The sequence below is a fragment of the Lepidochelys olivacea genome (assembly GCF_965140295.1).
Source record: "Lepidochelys olivacea isolate rLepOli2 genome assembly, chromosome: 9".
In the NCBI taxonomy this organism is placed as follows: domain Eukaryota; kingdom Metazoa; phylum Chordata; order Testudines; family Cheloniidae; genus Lepidochelys; species Lepidochelys olivacea.
The window spans coordinates 103,602,493-103,626,496 of NC_140419.1; the positions used below are offsets into that span (position 1 = coordinate 103,602,493).

General features: G+C 45.9%; 1 protein-coding gene across 4 annotated transcripts in view; it reads left to right on the forward strand.

Annotated features, from left to right (window-relative positions):
• The window catches only part of TAF1 (TATA-box binding protein associated factor 1), a 140,077-nt gene that overhangs the window by 105,570 nt on the left and 10,503 nt on the right, over positions 1-24,004 (forward strand). For all 4 annotated transcript variants that reach the window (XM_084639995.1, XM_084639996.1, XM_084639997.1 and 1 more), the window contains exons 30-35: positions 1,947-2,014; positions 2,404-2,526; positions 8,743-8,835; positions 9,246-9,330; positions 18,856-18,923; positions 19,007-19,123. In XM_084639995.1, coding sequence (XP_084496121.1) covers positions 1,947-2,014; positions 2,404-2,526; positions 8,743-8,835; positions 9,246-9,330; positions 18,856-18,923; positions 19,007-19,123 — 554 coding nt within the window. The remainder of the gene's footprint in view (positions 1-1,946; positions 2,015-2,403; positions 2,527-8,742; positions 8,836-9,245; positions 9,331-18,855; positions 18,924-19,006; positions 19,124-24,004) is intronic.

Consider the following 24,004-nt stretch of genomic DNA (forward strand, 5'->3'; position numbering starts at 1 on the left):
ACTTGACAATACCCTTTATCTTGGACTACCTCCTGCTCCTAAAGCAGCAAGGGCTTTCTATGTCATCAATAAGTCCACTTGGCTGCCATTAGCAGGCTGGTCAGTCTTCACCAACCCAATAGTTGGACACTTACTTACAGGGCTTGACAGGTTATACCCTCAAGTGCGGCAGCCAATCCTGGCCTGGGACCTTAACCTGGTTCTTTCCAAACCAGTGGGACCCCCCTTCGAACCACCCGCGACATGCTCTCTGCTCTCTCTCTCCTGGAAAGTGGCATTCCTGGTAGCAATAACCTCTGTCAGGACGGTATCTGAACTTAAGGCCCTAATGTCTGAGCCTCCTTACACAGTGTTCTGTAAGGACAAGGTTCAGCTTTGGCCGCACCTGGCCTTCCTCCCGAAAGGTGTCTCCCAGTTTCATGTTAATCAGGATATTTTCCCCCTAGTTTTCTACCCCAAGCTGCATGCAAACAGCCGGGAACAAAAAATCCACTCCTTGGATGTTTGCCGGGCATTAGCCTTCTATATCGAACGGACAAAGCCTTCTATATCGAATGGACATAGAAAATCTGCTCAACTGTTCATCGCAGACAGCTTGACAGAATGAAAGGGCTCCCAGTCTCTTCTCAAAGAATTTCATCATGGATTACAGCATGCATCCGGATGTGCTATGACCTGGCAAAAGTACCTGCCCCCATGCTGACAGCGTACTCCACAAGGGCTCAGGCATCTTCAGCAGCATTCCTGGCCCAGGTTCCAACCCAGGAAATTTGCAGGGCTGCGACATGGTCCTCATTCCACACCTTCACCTTGCATTATGCCATTACTCAGCAGGCTAGAGATGATGCAGCCTTTGGAAGAGTGTTGCTTCAATCAGCAAACCCTTGAACTCAGACCTCGCCTCAGAGTTCCTGCTTGGTAGTCACCTAATTGGAATCTACATGAGCAAGCACTCGAAGCAGAAAAAACGGTTACCTAACTTTTGTAACTGTTGTTCTTCGAGATGTGTTGCTCATGTCCATTCCAAGACCCACCTGCCTGCCCCTGTGTCAGAGCATGACCAGTGAGAAGGAACTGAAGTGGTGGCAGGTTGGCAGGGCCCTATATATGGCTCCATGGAGGCACAACTTCAGGGGGCGCCTGAGCCAACACAGCGGGTCTAGTGGAAGAACCTTCCACGTACTGTGCACGCGGCGTGCACGCACCCTAACTGGAATGGACATGAGCAACACATCTCAAAGAACAACAGTTAAGAAAGGTAAGTAACTTTTTCTTTTTTCTTTTTTAAATTGAAGCTGAAATTTTGGAATGCAATTCTGTGGCAAGTTGCGGTTTTTGTGACAAATTTCACACCTGTGGAATCATGACATACGTAGGACTCTGCTTTTCAGTAACTGGCTCTTGGAGAGTGTTGCTTCTGCATATTCACGGGTCCTGTCCACCTTCCTTTCCTCAGAGTTCTGCTCTCATGACTGGGCTTTAAGAGAAGGAAATGGGGACTCCATGACCTCTGCTCCAAAGGTTTGGCGCAGTCCAGGGGGTGCTTATGGGTTCCCAATGGACACTTTCTAGGAGTTTCCCTAAGTTCAATGGCAATATAGGGTGTATCCCACAAGTGTCAATATGTAGACACAACACTCGCAATAATAAGTAAACCTCTTTATTATAATGTCCATAATAAACTCTAGTAACTGTGTATGCCATAGGAGAGAATCACTACAGTATGTGACTGGGGACATGTTTCAAACCATGAGAGAAATATAATCAGTAATGCAGTTAACGAGTAAAGAGAGATTCCTACTGTGTTACCTCATAATGCTCACAGGTGTTCTGTGATCAGAGTTTTCCTTTGTGTGCCTTGGGGATGGTGAGCTTCATCCTTCCACCAGTCCTGAAAGCTTCCACAGACGCCAAGGTGCATCACTGTACTTGCTGTGTATTTGCAGGGCCAAAACACTCACTGACCCAGATATCTCAGTCCATGCTGGACCTCTGTGATGAAAAACTAAAAGAGGCAAGTCTTGTAATTAGTTCTCGTCAGAATGGAGAGGGAGGGACTGGCATGAGGGTTGAGGGGTTTTGAGGGCAGAGAGGTTTTGGACATGCAGACAGAAGAATGAGTGGGGCAGGTGGGTTGTCTGTTTTCCTTTTCTGGCTATTTATATAAATTTTTACTGTTACCGGGTCACTAAACAATTTTACACTGGGTTCTCTTCTTTAAGAAAGACACTTCTCTGCTCCCCTAGCTATTGTAAGTTGTCAAGATGGGTTACCACACAGTTATTGGGGAGTATCTTCATAAACAGGTGGATATATGCCTGCCTCTTAAAGGTGGAGGGTGTTTTGATGATGAATAGGTATTGATGGAGGATCACCTATTAACATCCATTAACTTCATTTCAGAAGGAAGATAAACTGGCTCGGTTGGAGAAAGCAATTAATCCTCTCCTGGATGATGATGACCAAGTGGCTTTTTCCTTCATATTGGATAACATCGTCACTCAAAAAATGATGGTGGTACCAGATGTATGTGATTTGAAATGCAGTGTGTGTGAGAGTTAGGAGGTGTACAGCAATGGTACTCAAAGTGAAGGCGTGGAGAGCCATTCCGTACCTATTTACTACAGATGAGCAGACTTTACATGTGGTGCTATGGCCTGACATTACAGGCAGATGTTTGCAGTTTTGTGGCTGCTATTACACATTGATACAATATTGCAACATAAACAAGAGATGCTATGTCAGGATGTCCTGCTGAGATTTTGTGACTGAGGTTAGGTCAACACTAAAAAGTAAAGTTGATCCAGCTGTTTCACTCAGGGGTGTGAAAAATCCTGACATGGTAAACCCAACCTAAGCCCCGGTGTAGACGCCTCTTGGGGAGGTGGATTAACTACAGCAATGGGAAAACCTCTCCCGTCACTGTAGTGAGGCTCTGCGCTGAAGTGCTACATGGCACAGCTGCAATGGTGCTCCTGCAGTGTTTCTAGTGAAGACACAGTCTGACTCAGTATCTCTTCCATCACCCCTTTTTTTATTGCTTGGAGTAGGAGTCAAGACGTATATTCTGATTTCAGCTCTGCTGCTGACTCTGCTCTTGGGTAGAGTGGGTGAAACTCAGAATTTCTGTCACAGGAAATTTGGACATTTTGAAATGTGGGTTTGTTCTGAATCAGGACAAACCCAGATTTTTTCAAAATTTTCTGCAAAATGGAAGTTCTAGAAAAATTTCATTTTGGAAGCACCAATACATGGTGTTTAAGAAATATGCTCCCTGAGCCCCAGCAGCTGCTGTCTGAAATTGATATAATTCTTGTCATTTTCACTACTGCCCACCACTGAATAGGAAAAGTGAAACTTCTTGGCAGTTGGTGACCAACTGACAGGGCTTCTGGGGTCTGGTCCAGGGAAGCTCTACCCTGTAAACTGTCCAGGGCTTCTAGACTACCAGGCCAGCTGGTTCCCTGGGTTGCCTGACTCTTGGGACTGCTGGTTCCCTATTCTGTGAGAGTTGAGCAGCCTGAAGAGCCCGCTGGCCCAGGAGTCTGGAAACCCTGGCATCCCCAGGCCAGGGCAGAACTCATGGTGGGGCTGTCCTGGAGCCATGAACCCTAGAATTCTGGGCTTCCTAGCAGTCAACCAGGCGAGCTGGCAGGAAACACCGTTGGAACTCTGCTTGTGGTTCATCGAAGGTTCATCAAACCTGATACGCATCTGCAAGACAAATTGGCATTTTCTGACAAAAGCCTGTTTTGTTGGAAAATGCCTGACTAGTTCTACTCTTGGGTAACTTGCTCTTTGTGCCTCAGTTTCCATATTAGTAACACAGCAGTAATATTTGTCATCTTTGAGACCCCCTTGCGCAAGGTGATATGTAAAGTGTTATTACAGTGGTAATAGTGCTTTTGTGTTAATTGTATGTAGCACTTTTCATCTCCGGATCTCAAGACACTCTGAGTACATATAAACATCGAGCTCTAACTATGTTTTTAAATTAAAAAAAATTATATTGTGAAATAACATTGAGCAAATAAGTGACAAGAAAACAGAAATTTTGCCTGGAGCACTCCATTAAACTTTACTTATTGATTCATTATATGCATTTCAGCATTAAATCCTACTGGGAAGTCAGGGAAGAGATTCCATGTTTCTGCCCCCTTAGGGCCATGTCAAGGAATCTTTAGGAATATTTACAGGTTTGTTTGACTTATGCTTGGCGCAAGAATGGGCGTCGGGGAAGGAAAAAAAGGTTGTTTTAAGTTTCTAGGCTGATTTATGCTGGCACAAGTTGGAAAAGTCCAGGTGCACAAGCCAGGGATCACTGGGGTATAAGTATATTTTGGCCATTTTCCTCTCTCTCAACTTCTGTACCAGGGGCTGAGAGAGTGGTGCAGGAGTTGTCATATATCCTGAGGCTCCCCTAATGCAGATGGAATCCTCAAGGGGCTGAATAAACTGGCTGTAGGGTGACTTTGGGCTACCAGAACAGGGCTGAGGATCTATCTGTCTGTTAAAAGAATAATACAACTTTAGGTTTAGATAATACAAGTTGGTGGTGGAGGCCCTGGTTATGAGTGTTTTCCCAAGGGTTGACCATTTGACATAAAGGGAAATATTGATATATATTCATTAATTCTTCTTTGAGTGCTTGTTTGTGTCAATTCCATTTGCATGTGGGCATGTGCCCACATGCACAGTAGTTGGAGATTTCTGCCTTAGTGGTATCCGTAGGGCTGGCTGTGGCGCCCCCTGGAGTAACGCTCCCATGCGGTGGTATATCAGGCACTGCCGGCCCTGTGCCCCCTCGGTTCCTTCTTACCGCCCATGACGGTTGGTTGGAGCGCCTTGTCTTGCTTCTCAAGAACATTAGCAGTTTATCCATTGACTAGTTAGTTAGTTAGTTGATAGTGTTACTTAAGACTCCCTGTTGGGACTTGGCCCCATACAGGGCATACCCCACTCCTCTGGCTTTAAACCATGTGTGTCGTGCAGCAGGCCGATGCCGATCAGTGATCCGCACGCTTAAGTGTCTGGGAGAAGGCCATCGTAAGCACAGGTGACACATTTGTAAGAACTTTTGCCCACGGACTAAGAAATAGTGGGATATCTGCTTGAGGGCATCGTTGATGGAGGCTGATCTTCTCCTGGTGTCAGAACCCTCCACTGCGGCACCTACACCCAGCACTTTGGCCTCGGTGCGCAGCACACCGCCGGCACCGGCTGGCACCGCTCCGTCTCGCTAGTGCCAAAGAAGAAGCTGAAGAAACTAAGTCCCTCGGCACCAAAGAAGAGAGGATCATCGGCCAAAGAACCTGTCAGGCCATGTGCCTGTTATGGGAGTACCACAGAGGTCAGACCCACCACCCCTGCCAAGGACCCTCTGCCCACCCCAGGCAACGGCAGGGGTTCCCAGCTTGTGATGGGGCCCGCAGTGCCCAAAGTGGTCTTGGCGGCCAAGGAGCGAGGACAACTGACTTCACAGGTGCTACGCCAGGTGACCAAGACAGCTCCGCTTGTGACACCGAAGGGGAAGGCCACCGGGGTGTTGCAGCATCGACTGGCAGAACACCCCAGGTCGCCGGATCGCAGACGCAAGTTCCCCTCACAGTGACCTTGGGACCTGGCGCTGCACTCTAGCTCGCCAGCCAGAGGGCCAAGATCTCCATCAAGATCCCCTCCTACTAGGTGGGGGACTCCGGACTTGTGGTGCCTCTCCCCGTACTACCGTTACCGACAGCCCTCTGGCCATAGGTTGCCTAGATGCCAAACACCCTCTCCCAGAAGGTCTCCTTGTGGTCAGTCCCCATTCTGGAGGGCTCGCTGCGGATCTCAGCGTCCGTCACGCTCACCCTGGTACCCCTCTGGCGGGCGGCCCTACTCCCCATCGCCCCAGTGTTCACCCAGGGTCAGTAAGCAGACTCAGGCCTCGATGGCCCTGCCGTTGTCACTGGGGGGCAGTGGTTGGGTTTGGTCCATGGCTTCAGCCTGTCGGCGCGGCGGGGTGACTCCCCTCCGACGCTGGAGACTGAGGCGGGACTGGCCGTGGTACCCAGCAGGGGCCTGGGCCTCCCCACTGGCAGTACTGGAATCCGTGGGAAGTGCCGGTGCTCCTGGTCCAGTACTCCCAGGCTACGTCGGACAAGCCGACCAAGGTGCCGCTGGTGCCACAATCGGAGCACGGCGCCGTGATGGAGGCAGAAGCCATGCCCGGTACTCTGGCACCGAGGGAGCCCTCCCCTGACAAAGAAGGGGGTGACGCCATCCCTCAGGCCACTGAATCGTCATTGTCGCCCCCGGACGAGGCAGTGGCCAAACCCTCCCACACCAGCAGTCCCCTGGACAGTTTTAAGGAGCACCAGGCCCTCCTTAAACTGGTGGTGGAGAATTTGGGATGGCTAATTGAGGAGGTCGCTGAAGAGGCAGATGACCTCTTCAGTGTCATCTCGACCACCACACTGGCAATAATTGCATTACCCATCCCCCATGGGTGCTCAAGATAGCCAAATCAGTGTGGCAAATCCCCTTATCTATTCTACCAGCATCTAAGAAAGCAGAAAATAAATACTATGTCCCTGAAAAGGGCTTTGAGAATCTGTATACTCATCCCCCTACGGCATCACTGGTCGTGTCCGCGGTAAATGAAAGGGACAGACAGAGCCACCCCAGCAGAACACTTAAAAATAAGGAGGCCAAGAGAGTACTTATTCGGAAGAAAAGTTTATTCGACTGCCAGCTTACAGTTTAGCATCTCCAGCCACCAGGCCCTGCTGGGACATTATAACTTTAGCCTGTGGGACTCCCTTAATAAGTTTCCAGGGGCCCTCCCACAGGATCATGCCCAAGAGCTCACCGTGGCGGTGAGCCCTCCAGATGGCCTGGACTCGGCGGCCAGGGTGTTCGCGTTGGTGGTGGCTATGCAGCGCATCTCCTGGTTGAAGGCTTCTGGGCTGTCCCAGGAGATGCGGACCATGATACAGGACCTGCCATTTGAAGGGTTCGGGGCTCTTTTCTGAGCTAACTGACTCTAGACTCATGGGCTCAAGGACTCTCAAGCCACCCTCCGCTCCCTGGGTTTGCACATTCCTCGTATCTCCTTGCTTTGTCAATTCAGCCCCCCATGCTGCTTTCTCTCCTTCCTGACCTGTTCACACAGGACTGCAGCCACACCCTGCATCTGGCAATCAGTTCCCTGCACCTTATGGAATGGCTGCTGCATGGATGAATGAGGAGGAAGAGCGTTGTTCAGAGGCTGTCCAGTAGGTCCTACTTAACAGTAAGAAGCCTTCCACTAAAATGGCCTACTTGGCGAAGTGGAAGAAGTTTTCTGTGTGGTCCTTGGCCTGTGGGACCCATCCAGGATATCTTGGAGTATCTGCTACACCTTCAGGAATTGGGCTTAGGAGTCTGTTCTCTGAAAGTGCACTTGGCAGCAATATAGGTGTTTCATTCACCTATCCAAGAGAAATTGGGTTTCTCCAACGATATGGTGAAGAAATTTCTGAAAGGACTTCTCCTGAATTCTCTGGTCCAAGAGCTGGTCTGCTTGTGGGACCTGAACATGGCTTTAAGCAGCTCTAATGGGGCCTCCATTCGAGCCCCTTTCTTCCTGTCCACTGCCCATCCTGTTTCAGAAAACTGGATTCTTGATAGCCATTACCTCTGCCAGGGTGTGTGAGTTGCAAGTCCTGATTTCTGGGCCTCCTTACACACAGTTCTCCAGGGACCAGGTTATGCTCTGGCCACACCTGAAGTTTGTATCCAAGGTGGACTCTGTTTAATTTGAACCAGGCGGTGAATTTGCATATATTTTTCCCTAAGCTGCATTCCTCCCCAGAGGAATGATGTCTCTGTATGTTGGATGTTAGAGTGTACTAGCGTGCCCACACTGTGTTGACTCTGCAGCCATGTGCTAAAAGTTCCTTACTGCGCTTTAATCTACTCCCATTCATAGCAGGGTAGATTGAAACGCCCTAGTGAACTTTTAGTGCATGGCAGCAGAGTCTGCATGGGCATTTAGTGCGTGGCAGGCTAGTGTGGGTTAAATGTATGCCCCTGCTTGCTGTGAACTAACTTCATTTAGACAAGCCCTTATGCTAAAGTGTGTGTAGTAAATCTGTAAGTAAAGTTTCTAATGGTGCACTCTGGAAATTGATTAAAAATTAAATCAGCATTATTATCTTCATTTACAGAAGGGTAGCTGAGACAGAGAAGTCATTTACAAATGCAGTCCAGTTTACCTGGTTCTCAGTGCACTGCACAGCACATTGTATCACGCCAGCTCTCTAGCATTTTTTCACCACTGTTCTTGAAGCCTTAAGCTTAACCAAGCAGAGCAAGAAAATTCTGTTAGGCCGCTGGATATACAAGACGCTGACGCGGGCATATCTGGATGCAAATGTTGCACTAGTTCAACTAAACAAATTTAGTTTTGTGTGGGCTCTCTTCTATCGTAAATCTGGCTTATATTAGTTCCTTGCTGTTAGCTGTTGAAGGACGTAGAAAACTAACTTGCTTTGTAGCTCTTTTAGTCCTATGTTTATCTCTGATTCTTGCTCAGGCTGTACTGTTGAATGCAGGAATCACTGTGATAAACATATCTGGTCCATACAGAATCTGTACCTAAGAGCCAACTGCTCTGGAAGATTATTTTGTGAAAATCTCTCTCTTGGCCTCAAGATCCAATAATCATTTCTAAAAGGATTTGTTCCCAATTATGTCTGTCTGTGTTTTTATTTTCTGCAGTCTTGGCCATTTCATCATCCAGTTAATAAAAAGTTTGTTCCAGATTATTACAAAGTGATCATCAATCCAATGGACCTAGAGACCATCCGCAAGGTATGCAATTTAAATCATGCAGCCATTTAAGAAAGTGTTTAACTCTATTACTCATGTATTTCTTCAAACAACTCAGTCAATCTGTGGAACTCTTTGCCAAAGGATTTTGTGAAGGCCAAAACTTTAACATGGTTCATAAAAGAACTAGATACATTCATGGAGGATAGGTCTGTCAGTGGCAATTAGCCAGAATGGTCAGGGATACAAAACCATGCTCTGGAGTGTCCCTAGCCTGGGAAAAGGCAACAAGGGATGGATCACTTGATGATTACCTGTTTCTGTTCATTCCCTCTGAAGTACTTGGCATTGGCCACTGTCAGAAGACAGGATATTGGGTTAGATGGATCTTTGGTCCGCCCCAGTATGGCTGTTCTTATCAGTATTTAAGAACACTGAGTAATTTCTTCCAGAATATCTCCAAACACAAGTACCAGAACAGGGAGACCTTCCTGGATGATGTTAAACTGATCCTTGCCAACAGCATTAAGTACAATGGTAAGTAATTCCAATATCGGCCTCGTCATTACCCTGTCCTGAAACCATATCTGACCACTCCAAAACCCTTGCAGTACTTTAAAACAGACAGTGCCACCTAATAATCTTTCTGCATGCCATGGGATTATGGTTAAATTTCAGAAGTCTAATTCTTTTGTTTAAATTTAAAAGAATTCAGTCGTAGTTCTGTAAACCTAAAGGTTACTTCATATCAAACAAACTGTACTCTTTATAACCACCTGAGATTGGTGTTGGAAGGGTTGGAAAGTTTGACAGAGCATGCACAATGCCATCTGTCAAGGATGGTTTCAAAAAGAGCCAAATTTACAAAACTCTGCAACAAATCCCTACTCTCTCCTCCTCCTCTTTACAGAAGGCTCCGTACCTCTATCCTGGACTCTTTTGAGTGATCAGAACACATTGTCTCCTTCACTGACAAGCACCCTGACTCACTTCCTCCAAACCCTGCCTTTCTTTCTTCTAACATTCCACCTACTGAAATCCATTTGCAACTCCACCTCAAGCCCCTTTACTGCAGCTGTGTTCTTTAGTGCACAAATCAATTGGCTTATAGACTTGTTTAGTGCTGATCCCATCACTGGCCTTACAACAGGAACTTCTCACGCACAGTAAAATCCCATGGTCTGGAGATTGACTGACTGCTGGTTTAACCATGCCCACACAGGCCACAGAAGCAGCTGAAACTCTGTTTTGGCCTTAGACTGCTTCTCCTGTGTAAGACCTAGAATTAGGTCACGTCCCCAGTCTGCTGCTTCGGTAGGTAGAGCAAGCACCTTCTTTCAGCAGCTCCGCTATCGGGGGTAGGCTTGGGCCATGAACCTTTGGGTGCTAGAGGCAGTTATGCCTCTGCTCCTCTCTCCTTCCCTCCTCCCCTCCAGTACGTTGGTCCTGGATTGTGACTGTGATCATCTCCGATCTGTGCGGCCAGATGGGTACACTCTAGACCGCTGGTCCATGCCTCATCACTGATCTTTGCCTACCTTAGCTGGGGGGATTGGCTGAAGATGACTCACTCATGATCTGCTGGCTTCATTGTGGCAGAGTCACTGGGTCACGGGACGGTGTGGGGCAGCGTCTAGTGATTTCTGTAGTGCACTAGCTATGGCTAGGGTTGCCAACTGTCTAACCACACAAATCCAAACACCCTTGCCCCGCCCCCTGCCCTGCTCCTTCTCTGAGTCTCCGCCCCGCTCACTCCATCCCCCTTCCCTCGTCGCTCACTCTTCCTCATCCTAACTCATTTTCACCAGGCCCTGGTAAGGGGTTGGGGTGCAGGAGGGAGCGCGGGGTGCAAAATCTGGGAGGGAGTTCAGTGCTGGGGGAGGGGTTGGGGTGCAAGCTCTGGGAGGGAGCAGGGGATTTGGATGCAGGCTCTGGGGGAGGGTTGGGGTGCAGGAGGGGGGGTGCAGGCTCCTGAAGGGAGTTTGGGTGTGGGAGAGGGCTGGGGCAAGGGGTGGGGGTGTGGTAAGGTGAGGGGTATGGGCTCTGGCCAGGTGGCGCTTTCCTTGGGCGGCTCCCGGTCAGCGGCACAGTGGGGCTAAGGTAGGCTCCCTGCCTGCCTTGGCCCCATGCTGCTCCCGGAAGTGGCCAGCACGTCTCTGGCCAATGGGAGCTGCGGAGTCAGCACACAGGGCTGGGCAGCGTGCAAGACCCTCTGCCTCCCCGCCCTCCCAGGGGCCGCAGGGTCATGCTGGCCGTTTCCGGGAGCAGCACAGAGCCAGGGCAGGCAGGGAGCCTTCCTTAACCCAGATGCTCTGCTGGACTTTTAGTCGTCTAAAATCTCCTGGTTTGGCTTCAGTAACCTCTGGGAGATGGAGCCTGATTCTGGGAGACTCCTGGCGAAACCGGGAAGGTTGGCAACCTTAGCTATGGCTAGAGCAGCAGACTGCACTGCTAGAATGTGGGACTTGATTGGTTCATGGCTGACAGGCCATCAAATCCTCTGTCCCACACTCTGTTCCTGTCGATCTGATTCCAGCCAGACTGCACCTAAGCCTGGTGACTACTGACTGCTGCCTCAGTCTGCTCCCCAGGGGTTTAGTCCAGCCAGAAACGCTCTTGTTTCTGAATGAGAAGCTGCTTGCACAATTGCGTTGCAGCTCCTGGCCTGCTCATTATAGCTATCACGGGAATTATGCTTGGAGTGGTTTGAGGGTAGGTCTGCTATCCATTGTAATAAAAAATAATATCCACAAAGTGGTAATTCAGCCTGGCACTGCTGTCTTGCAGCTAGTTCTTGGATGAACAAAGGCTAGAGGAGAAAACATCGGGTGGTAGACACTGCAACTAAGCTCTGCCCTCCAGCATCTCCTGCAGCTGTGCTGGCTTCAAACATCTTAATTTCCAAGCATTTGAGCCTAGTCATTACTGCTGAGAGGAGGGCGGCTTTGGTCCTAAGGCAAGTCTGTCTCTTTTTGTTTTCTGCCTAGGCGTACAAACTTGTTTGAGTACATTGGTTGCCATCTTCAAACTTGCTTGTTGGAATGTGAGGACAATGTGCATTGATACGTCAAATTATCAAGAGGAGGTCAGTGATCCTAGAAAGTCCACCCTCATTGACAGAGACGCTTGACATCATTGTAGCTGCTCTCTCTGAAATCAGAGTAGCTGACACAGACTCTCTACGTGAGATAAAATACACCTTTTTCTGGCATGGAAAAAGTGAATGAGACAACCGTGAACATAGGATAGGTTTTTCAGTCAAAAACTCATTAGTACACATGGTCAAATGTCCCATTGCAACATTAGAATGTATAGCATCTATAAGAATATCTACCATAGGTGGCTTTGCCAACATTATCAGTACATATGCCCCGATGCTTTCCGTCATCTCTAAAGAGAAGAACTTGTTCTTGTGACGCAGACTATGCACTTGTATGCTGCAAAATGTAACTTTCACTACAGAAATTTCATTTTACTAGACAAAGCTGTTGCCCATGCATTAACATCAACAACACAAAAAGCCAAGGAAGGTGTCTTTAATTCTCTGTGAATCTCAGGGAAGCAAGCTATGTCACTGATTGAATCTCCTTGAGAGCTGCTGCACCATGGAACACACTCAGTTACACTATACTATAGTGTAGCCTTAGCGTTTGGTAAAAGGACTGTACAGGATAAGCACCGGTTTGCAGAATATTCTGAAGAAATACTTCCAGTTATTGAAGCAAAATGCACAGCATATGTTCACTACAACATGAAATCCTCTCCTGAAGTTTGTGCTAACCTTAGTTTGACCAAGAGCTAGCTACTCCTGGGGGCATTCTGCACCAAAAAATTAAAAATTCTGCACACAATATTCTAAAATGCTGCAATTTTTTGTCAAAATAACACTAAATTATGCCAGTTTCAATTATTTTGGTAACTTATTTCAAAATACCTGTCAGCAAGTATGTCTGTAACAATACAGACAGACACACACATTCCTTCAGGAGTAGAGAGTTAAAGAAACCCCCGTGACAACCTAGTTCCTGTTTCTCTGCCCTCTTGCCCACTCCCCAGAGCCCAGCTCTGGGGCCAGACACTCGGAACTCCTCCCTCCCAGAGCCCAGCCATGGGGCCCCCCCCAGCCCAGATACCTGCACCCCCTTCCCTGCTAGAGCCAGCTGTGGATCGCCCCCTTACCCAGACATCTCCCCTCTCCCCAGAGCCCAGGGATCCGGAAACAGCCTTATGCTCAGTCCCAGGGTTGCACAGAGTTTCCTGTGCACCACCCTCTCCTTCCCTCAGGGTGTGCTGGGAACTGCAGCTGCCAGGAACCCTCTAGCTCCCTCCTGCTCCCCCTAGCAGTGTCTTCTGTGCGCAAGCTGGGCTTTGCCAGGTCCGGCCACCACTAGCTGTGGCTAGAAGCACTGCAGCCCATTTCTGTGCGGGAAAGGAAATTATGTGTGCACAACATCTATTTCTGCAAAATTCTGCATTGTGCAGTGGTGCAGAATTTCCCCAGGAGTAAAGAGCAGATTGCAATGAACAGCAAGGCAATGTGTTCAATCATACTGGCTTGTTCTGTGCAAAAAGATGCAAACATCCTTTGAAAAAGGAGTTCTAAGAGGAAGGTAGATGGAATTAAGAAAGCAGTTGGTCCTTCAGCCAAGGTTGCCTCACACTAATGAAAACATCATCATTGACAGAAGCAATACTATCTCACTCTATTCACAGAATCCACTGTTTCTCAAGCAGCTCTAAATGTGATCCCCAAGCTCCAGACTATCAGAGCGTGATATAGAACCATCTGTAAATGAGCTTGAAACAGCAGCTGCCTCCCTAACATCAATAAAGGCTGCAGGAAAAGATGGAATTCCAGCTGAAGTATTGAAATAACGAGGACAGAAGGTGCTTAAACATCTGCACAATGTTTTGCTTGCCTGCTAGAGGGAGGGAGGGGGTACCACAAGACGTGAAAGATGCCAACACATAAGGTTGTATAAAACAAAGGAGATTGGAGCAATTGCAAAAACTAGAGAGGACTCTTTCTCCTCAATGTTGTGGCAAGGCATTCGCACAGGTCATTCTTGAAAGACTGCAGGTTCATGCTGAATGTGTATATTCAGAGAGTAAGTGTGGCTTCCATGCCAGTAGATCATTTATTGACCTGTTTTTTGCACGAAAGCAACTGCAAGGAAAGTGTCAAGAGCAAGAAAAACTTCTTTACATGTCCTTCACAGATCTTACACAGGCTTCTGGTCAGCAGAAAGGGACTTTTCCAATTGCTAGAGAGAACTGATTGCTCCCCAATCCTCCTCAGTCTGATTCAATCCATCTGTGATGGCACAAAGGCTACAGTATGATGATCGATCTGACAGCTTTGAAATTGACATTGGAGTCAAACAAGGATGTGTTTTGGCACCAATGCTCTTTTGTATGTTCTTCCATGTGCTGCTTCATCATGCTTTCTACTCTAGCACTGAGGGTGTACATCTCTATACCAGATCAGATGGAAAACTTTTCAACGTTGCATGTCTAAAAGCAAAGAGCAAACTCCAATACCTGCTGATAAGAGAGCTTCCTTTTGACAGTCACACAGTACTTGTCACACACAGTGAAGAGGGGCTCCAGCAATTTTGCAGTAGTTTTGCAATAGCTTGTGATGAATTTGGACAAATCATCAGTCTAAAGAAGACAAAGATTATGACACAAGGTGTGTTGACTGCACCAGATGTTTTAACAGCTAGCATCACACTAAAAGTTGGGAAAGGTTCTGCTATATAGGATCAATAGTATCAGATAAATTATCTCTGGATGATGAGCTTATTTCTCACATTGGAAAGGCATCCACCACAATTAGCCAACTAACCAAGTGTGTGTGATAGCAGGAAATTGACAATGAACTCAAAGATACCGGTCTACCAAATATGTGTTTTGAGCATACTGGTGTATGGTGGGTAGGCATGGACCACCTGCAGCAGGCATGAGAGGCGGCTAAACACCTTCCACACCGCTGTCTTCTACATATCCAGTGGGAAACCAAAGTTCCTAACACCAAAGTACTTGAAAAAGTAAAATTACCAAATCTAATCATTATTCTCAAACACAGACTTCTCTGCTGGCTTGGTCATCTGCACTGGGTGGAGGATGGATGCATTCCAAAGGGTCTCCTGTATGGACAACTTGTAGATGCTCCAAGGCCACTGGGCTGACCTAGGTTCAGGTTCAAGGATGTTTGCAAGACGGACTTGAAAACTTCCAACATTGACCCCAAAAGCTGGGAGGATGCAGCTAGCAACAGGCTACAATGGAGGGCTGCGCTGCACCAGGGAGTCAGATGTTGGAGAGCAAGGAAAGCGAAGAGGAAAAGTGCACCAGGCCTCAAGTGCTAGTAGGGCAGCAGCTCCATCTTCTTCTGACTCTGCACCTTAGGCTTGCATTATCTTTGGCAAGGACTGTCGCTCGAGAATTGGACTTTTTAGCCACTTGCCACAATGCAACACACAGTAATTGAATTGCTTTGGCACGTATACCATCATCTTTCAAAACGGATGGTTGACATTTATGCTGGAAAGGAATCCATTTCCTTGATTCTACTGCCCAGCCAACTTCCTCATCCACCTCCTTGCCACTAACCCTCCTTGGGCTCTCTCCCTAGAAAAAAGGCTTCCAAAACATCTTTTTAAGCAAACATCTGTCAGGGCTGGTCTAGGACAGGTATACTTGGTCCTGACTCAGCACAGGGTGCTGGATTAGATGATCTCGCAAGGTACTTTCCAGACCTATGTTTCTATGATTCTCAGCCAGGGCATCACTCTGCCTTTCCTTGTCCTAAACAACTCCATCCTCAAGAGATTAGCTCTTCAGAAAGTCATATGGTACCATCTATCAAAATTCTGCTTGGATTCTATGCAGGTTTATTACCTATGCTTGTAAAACAAGGGCCTCAAGCCTCCAAGATGACCGTTTCTAGCTGGGTAAGATTTACTATCCTAGAAGCTTAGAAAAAAGAGGTTTTCCAGTCTTAAACTCACTCAGCAAGATCTGTCTCTATCTCATAGGCCAGAAAACAATAGTGCTCTCTGAGGAGATCTGCAGAGCAGGTACCTGGCATTCTGCATACATCTTCACCAAACACTCCAAGGTTGATGTAGCATCTTCTTCAGATGTTGCATTTTGTAGCTGGGTCCTACAGGCTGCTGTTCTCACCTAAACGTCTCCTATTCTTCCTCTTTCTTGGTTACACTGCTTGCTACTTCCAAACAGCCGGTCTTCAGACATTCTGTGTATGAGGACAGACACTCTGAATTTACCACAAATGTCTGTTTCAAACAGCATTACATTAAAGTGCACTAGGGATCATTTAGTGCACACTAGCAAGGTCTACGTGGAGCAATTAACGTGGAACACATTAGTGCACTTTAGAAATCACACCTCTGTAGTGCACATTGGTGCTGTAAGGGTTTTTTTTAGGTTGTGTACCCCTAAGGGCAGCTAATCATCAGCAGGAGCCCTTACCCTCTGCTTTGGCCTCAGTGGGATTCAGCGGCCTAGGTTCTTAGCTATTAATTGGTGGTGCCTCCACCTGACTGTTTAAGGGAGTCAGGAACCCACCTTACCTCCCTATATTGTTTCAACTATCCCTGACCCAGTACTTATCCCTGTGACTAGCCTGATACCTCCTACATATGCTCTTGACACGTACATAATAGATGAACCAACAATCAATGTACACTTTATTTACAAGGGGAAATATAGAGGAAGCATATAAAGGGAAGGGGAAGATGGATTTGGAGTTGGTGCATCAGTAACATCATACAACCTACAAGTAACAACCTCAAGGGTGGATTTCCCTGGATTCACGAGTCCAGTTTATTATCCACTAGTGGGCTTTGTAATGTGGAGGAATCCACGTACCTTGATGAGGTGTTGCAGTCCTGAAGGTGGTTGAGTGCAGCGAAGTGATGAGGGTAATGATCCTCCCAGGAGGCCAACCTCTCTGCAGCAGCAACAGGTGTTACTCACAGTGGAAAAAGTCTCCATGGTGTAGGGAACCTCCTTGGTGTTTCCGACATTGAGTTGCTCTCTCCCAGAGTAGTTCAGCAAACCCCTTTCAGGGCAATATAGGTAACACCCTAGACAGGGGGAGGGAGTCTGGGGAGACTTGCTCTCCCTTTGGGCTAGAGGAGGGGTCAGGGGATCACCCATGCTTTCCTCAGGGAGGGGGAGTCTGGGGAGTGCCGCCAAACTGTCTTCCTCTCATCCCCCATCCCATTGGCTTAGTCAGCCTTCCACCCCCCAGGGTTTACCCAATCACAAGGCTCAACACCCTTGGTGAGGGGAGCACACTGCAGTCTTCACCATCTCTCATCTACCCAGCAACAAACTTGGCTCCCTTTTTTGTTAAACCCATTAACCTGAGTTACAGTTATATAGGGGGAGCAGTCTGCTAAAACAATGAAACTTTCAGCTGTTGCTGTGGCGTGTTCAGGGATAATTAGGTCAACAGTCATTCTTTAGACCCAAGTATTCTCTGCTATGAAAAAACACATTTGCAGTATGTTCAAACAGTCCAATCTCCCCATTTGTCTTCTTGTAATAACCCTCTTCCACTTCCCTTTTACCTCAGATATTCTCCTTTTTCCATTCTCTCATTGATTCTCCCTATGGCTCTCTGGGTTTTCAGTACTCCTCCAGTCCTCATGTCTTCTCTCCCTCTGCTGTGACTTGCCTGTTTCTTCTATATCTAGCTTTCCTCAGTGTTCTTATTCTAAAACATGTATATTCTATCTTCTGCAAGGCCACCCTGTGTAACTTCTTAAAAGGATATTGTCAACTTAAAAATTTCACTGCTAATGGATAATGTTTTACCTATTAGTGTGAAAGTAACATCTAAGATTGGGGGTGGGGAGCAAACAGTTTTCTCTTTTCTTTAAACATTTGGCTGGACTTTGTGCATGTCCTTCTCACTGTTCCCCCGTTAGCTTCCACAGTTTCCGTGGGGCTTTCCTTTGAGTGAGACCAAACACTTTAAAATGTTTGATCACAAAAAAAATCACAACTTAGGCAAGTGAATGATCTGAAATTAGTTGTAACTTTTTGTTTTAAATTGACAAACTTCATGTTGACAGTATTTCTTTAAAGTCCTGCATCCAATATCTCTTTTAAGTTTCTGAGAAGTATTAGGCCATGGAATCACTTTCTAAGGAAAGTGAGCAGTAGAAGCTCTATTAGTTGATATCTTAAAATTGGACTGGACAAAGCACTTGAAGACGTACTGCAGTGGTAAACTGTGACGTAGCAGATCTTTCCCATTTGATTCTGTTATTGCCTTGGTATGAAAGGAGTAAAAATGTGGGGCGGGAGTAGTGGTGCTCTTCCAAATTCTACCCACAAAATACATTCTGCAAGAGAGCTGCTCACAGCAGATTTAGTTCAAAATATGACCGTGTTCTTTCTCAGCTCTGCTGCACTTCTTGAGCTTGGTTTCCCCTCAGTGGAACTTGAATATGACTGGGGGTGTGCTAGTCTCCTTTGAATCTGGCTCCTCCTTGAGTGAGGGGGGGAAAGAAAAGAGATGTGCTATCTACCCACTTATGGCACCAAAATGAGACTTCGCTCCCTTTCCTTTCTTACACGAGGCATGAAATAGTTAACAATGTTATATTTTCAATTGTAATTACTGGGCATCTGAGTTTAACCTCACTGAGATTAATGGGGTGGCTTACACTTCTCAGAGCTTTTGTTGCAGGCTCTCCCCGGATTCATGTAGACATCTCTGCATCAGTTATTTGGCTCACATTTTGAGGTTTTCTTTGCAACCATAACAGCTAGAGAATTTTTTTAATGTTCTCCAAAATCTCAGTTTTCAAGGTAGCAGCTGGAGAGAGCTATGGGTTTGTCATAACTCCGCATGAATCCCAGCCCTGCTGTAGGTTGTTTCTGGTCACAGAAAGATCAGAAGACAGGTTGTGAGGTTTGCCTTGTTTCATGGGCTTTGTTAAAAAATTGTAAAGTGCTTGTTCAAGGTGCCAGCATCGAGGAGAGGTCAGACAACTTAAGAAGGTGTGGTTCTCATTGCAGGGCCGGATAGTCAGTACACAAAAACTGCGCAGGAAATTGTGAACATCTGTTGCCAGACTCTGGCTGAGGTATGTGGTCTAGTCTGTTGCAATCTCTTTATATACTCAACTTCTATTTCTTTGCAACTTTGACAAAGGTTTTTTTTTTTTAGTATGATGAGCATTTGACTCAGCTTGAAAGAGACATCTCTACTGCTAAGGAAGCAGCACTCGAGGAGGCAGATTTGGACAGTCTTGACCCTATGACTCCTGGACCCTACACACCTCAGGTGAGTCTGATGAAGTGAGGTTTTGCGGTTCCTATATCTGTCACTAGGTGTTTGGTCCAGAAGGGCCTCCTGCTATCTGTTCCTGTCTCCTGGAACATTTTGGTTTTAGTTAAGGATGAGTTCTGTATTGGCTTCCAGAAGGTGGACTGAATGGTCGAATAGTTAATAAATCATATATACCTAATAGGTATTAGATTATCCAGTCCAATTCCCAGAGCAGCTGCAGGATTATTCCTTATGGTGCATACATACTAGTGCTTGTTCAGTCTAGTTGTAAAAGTTCTGTGTGTTAGAAGCCCTGACATTGAGAAGACTGTTCCACAGCCAAGTACATCTGTCAGCAAGCTTCCCTCATATTTAGCTTAAATTTTATTAATCATATTGCTCTTAGTTATAATCGCGTGTATCTCACTGATGTCCTCCCTTCAAATATCTTTGCTGTTGTATTCCCATATTTAGTTGCTGCTTAGCCAAGCATTACCTATTAAACTCTTTTAATGTGCATAAACCGATCCTTTCAGCCTTCTAGACATCATCTTTGTGGGATTCATTCCAATTTGACTTCTTAATAAAACTCCTGTGTTATTCCAGATGTAGTTGCACCAGAGCTATATAGAGAGCACTATCCCTTTCTAGCTGTGACATATGATGCCTTTGTATATGCAGTCTAAAACGGCATTAGTCCTTTTTTGCAGCTGTATTACTTTCCCAACAAATGTCTCATTTGCTGTTCCCTAGATCTGATTGGCTCCCATCTTGGTTTCTTTCAGCATTACTGCTTTTCAGGTTTCCCATTGTGTATGAGACTTGGAATATCTTCTTCAGATATTTCTCATAGATCCCCAATCTACTCTGAACAGCTGTTCTCCGTCCTTGATGTTTACATACTTCAAATAATTATCTTGTAAAACTGGATTGCATTTCTGATTAATTCTAAAATTAGTGGATGAAGGGGACATGGTTAGGAAAATAGGAATGGCCACACCAAATCAGCCCAAGGTATAGCTAGTCCATTATCCTGCCTCCAGGAGTCTCCAGTGCCAGATGCTTTAGAGGAAGGTGCAAGAAACCCTCCAGTAGAGAAGTTGTAAAACAACCTGACTGTAGGGAAAGTTTCTTCCTAACTCAGACATATGGTACTGAAACATGAGGGTTTATAGCTCAAAGTTTTAACCAGCTAATAAAACCATGGACATTATAGTTAAGTTGGAGGATGTGCTAGCCTCACATTTTCTCTGAAAAAAGGAAGAGCCACTACGCTCCTTTTATAGAGTAAGGCATATGAGTGTGAGACAATATGGGTCACTACCCTAAACAAAGGACACACGCAAGGCCAGTCAGAAGCAGAGCTATGTGCATGGAGGGGTTTGGCTAGGGATAGATTGCAAACACGAGCTGGATGGGCGTGGGTGTTTGTAACAGTGAGAAGCAGCCAAAAGACAGGCAGACAGGACCAGAAAATGCCAAGAGACAGAAAGAAAAGCACTGGTAAAACAGCCCTGAGAAAAAGCTAAGAGAGTTTTTTGGGCAGAGTGCTGGCTAGAGGCTGAGAACTGTGAGCAAAGAAAGTGCCTCCTTTTGCTTGATTCTTTATTTGTGGAAACAGGATGTTGTGGATGTTCTGTTTAAATAAACAGGATTGTCTCAAAGAAATAACTATCATCAGTTTTTCCTCCCAAATTAAAAAAAATCTGCAAGACCCCAAATATTGGGGTAACATTATGTACATTCATTATGTACATTTCTAATCCCTTTTGAGGACTGCAAAATTCTTGGCCTCACTACTTTGTGGCACAGAATTCTACAGTTTGTTCTTCAGATGTTTATTATAGACAGAGCTGGAATCTTTGCCTGTACTTAAGGATGCCTTATGCATCCCACAAGAGACCCTGTTTTCAGGTGCTTATAACTTTGCCAAACTTTAACTGTTCTCGCTGAGATTTTTCCATGCATCTAGCTGAATTTTTTTGTGGAAAACTTCAATAAAAATAGTTCACCTGTTTCCAAGAACAAAATAAAAGAAAAATTTATTTTTGCCTGTGTTAAATGATTGGTTTTTTGTTTTGTATTTTAACTGAGAAGCTCTAGTCTCGCCATGCTTTAGAGCAAGGTCTTGAAACTAGGAAGGGATATGCTTTTTGCTATTCCTGTGGGAAAAGCATGCAACTTTGATCCAGTTTGCAAGACTTCAAAAAATCTGCACGTACTCAGTAGATGTTTGTTAGTTTGGCAATGAAATTCTCTGAAGATTCTATCTTCCCAACACTGCAGGAGCTGAGCAGAAATCTCCCTGCAATTGCTCCTCTCAGTTGCAACAAGTAATTTCTTTCTTCTCTACATGAGTGTGGCAAGATCTCCAGGGTACTACTTGGAACTTAACGCTCCAGCCTGGGCTGTCTCCCACAATGCTTTGCCAGTGACAAGCAGCAAACCCCTCCAGCACCTCCAGGTGCTGTTATCATTTAGCCATCACCATGTGGAGACCCACACCCAGCTAAATTGCATAAAGGCTGTCAAAGCCACTCATGAATTATACAGAGAGAGGCACCAGCAAATCACCCCAGCCTTGCATGCCAGAAATATACCATCTTACTCTACTCAAGACCTTCTCTTGAACAGTGGAAGCTCATTAATTAGCTCACCATTTCATCAAAGGAAAGTGGACATGCACCAGCCTGTGTAATTTGAGCAGATTCTCCAAGCACTTTAGACAAACTCACTAGTAAGGATAAAACATTAAAATAAGTGTATTAACTACAGAAGATAGTATAAGTGGTAGGTATAAAGTGATAGTTACCTAAGAAATAAAAGTAAAACTGCATCTAAATCCTAAACTCTATTAGATTAAGCAAGATTTGAATCAAACAGCTTTTCTCATCCCACTGGATTTGAAGGCAGGTTACAGTTCTTAATATACAGGTTGAATTTCCTTCTCAGCCTGGGATCAGTCTCTGCAGTTCAGTCTTTGTCTTCCCAGCATAGGTGGGGTAGGAGAGAGGTGGTCTCATGGTGCTGCTTCCCTTATTTTATATACTCAGTTTATGTGCCTGGAAAAATACTGGCCCAGACATGTCCTGGTGGGCCTTGCTGAGTCACAGAGTTGAGCAGTCCTCATTGTCTGATGCTTGTGCAACTGTGTCTTATTGAATTGTAGATCTCTTGTTTACGATTCCCCTCCTAGCCAGTGGCCATTTGGATGTGGATTATCTCCTTTGTTGAACTGTGAAACTAGCAGGGGCGACTCCCAGACTCACAACATATTTCAGTAACAACCATATAGCAAAATCTCATAACTTCATATACACTACCAGTATACATATTTTGACAGAACAGTGAGTTTCAGCAGACAATGACCTTTCATATGATACCTTGCAAGTCATGCCTTGTATGAAATATCATAACCATATACCAGTGATGAATATGGGGGTTACAGGGTGCTACTTTGAGGTTCAGTATGTCACAGTGGGTCTGGTGTGACTACCTGGAATATTGCATTTACTTCTGGACACCCAATACTAAAAAAATGTAAAGACAATGGAAATTCATAAAAAATGAAGGGCCTGGACAGATTACTTACAATAAAAGTTGACGTTAAATAGTCATTGCTTTTGCAAATTTAAGGGGTGTATATTAGGGAAGTAGTATTTTATGGGTGTAATCCCCCAAAAGGGAGACAGGAATGGTTTAGGGTTATACAAGGGGGTATGACTAAGAGTAATGAGTGAATTTAAGAGGGGGAGAAACTAGGCTAAATATCAGGGAAAACTTTCTGATGGTAGGATGTGTCGGGCTGTGGAGTAGTCTTTCAAGTGAAGTCATAGAAGCACCATACCGTGGGACACTTAAAACACAATTGGACAGTAAATGTGCAACTAAGAAGAATCTTTGATTGGTCAGAGGAGGGGAAAAATGTCATTTCCCCCCATATTTAACATGTTATAATCCCCATAGGACATTTCAGTCAGTTCTTAATGTTCCTATGGGTGGTCCACCATAGGATGTGTGCATGCTTATGCACTCTCAGCCAGAGACTGTAAATAGCCATGTCTGCAGGTCCATGCCTGTGCAGAGCAGAGCCTCATGCTTCCATGCAAGGGCATATAAAGAAGTGTGGATCTGTCGCTATTCCAGTTTCTTCTCAACTGTCTGTGGCTTGAGATTGAGCAATTGTGGTGTCTGCTGCTTTCAGCTACTTTCCACCTTTCTTGTGTACTTCCCTTGTTTATTTTATTTTCGTTTTTATTTTCCTGGTTAAATTTTTCTTAGTCATAGCACATTTATGCTTCCTTCTTCAGGTCTCTTTCGCATAGCAATGGGTACTGTATCTCCAGTGTCTCAGAGAAACTCACATTCTGTCAAAGTGTAAGGTCTGCACAAGGTCCAAAGGCAGGTCCTGCAAAACTAGAGAGGCTAGACTGAAGCTCCTCTTAATGGGACGCTCCATAGCTTCAATGGAGTCCGTTCTTCCCTCCCACTGGGCACATTGGCCTCAACCTCTCAGGCAACTGCAGCTCAAAAAAGGGGTAAGTCACCTTATAGAGCTGACTCTCAGGAGACCTTGTGTCCCACAATGGGTACTGCCCAGGCTCTGACTGACACGGGTACTGAAGCCCTGGTACTGCCCAAGAAGCCCTGATTGCAGAGACCTTCAGGTAAACAGCACCGAAAAGCCCCTACTGGGTAACATCTGATGCCTCTAGGCACCAAGATGCATCAAGATTGGAAGTTTTTCTAAGAGATCTGCTCTAGGAATTATTCTGGGGACGTTTTATGGCCTGTGCTATAGAGATCAGAATGGTCCCTTGTGGCCTTAGAATCTATTAATCTAAAACCAGGGATTTCAAGACTGCCTCAAGGGCTCTGGTACTTTCCTCATCTCAG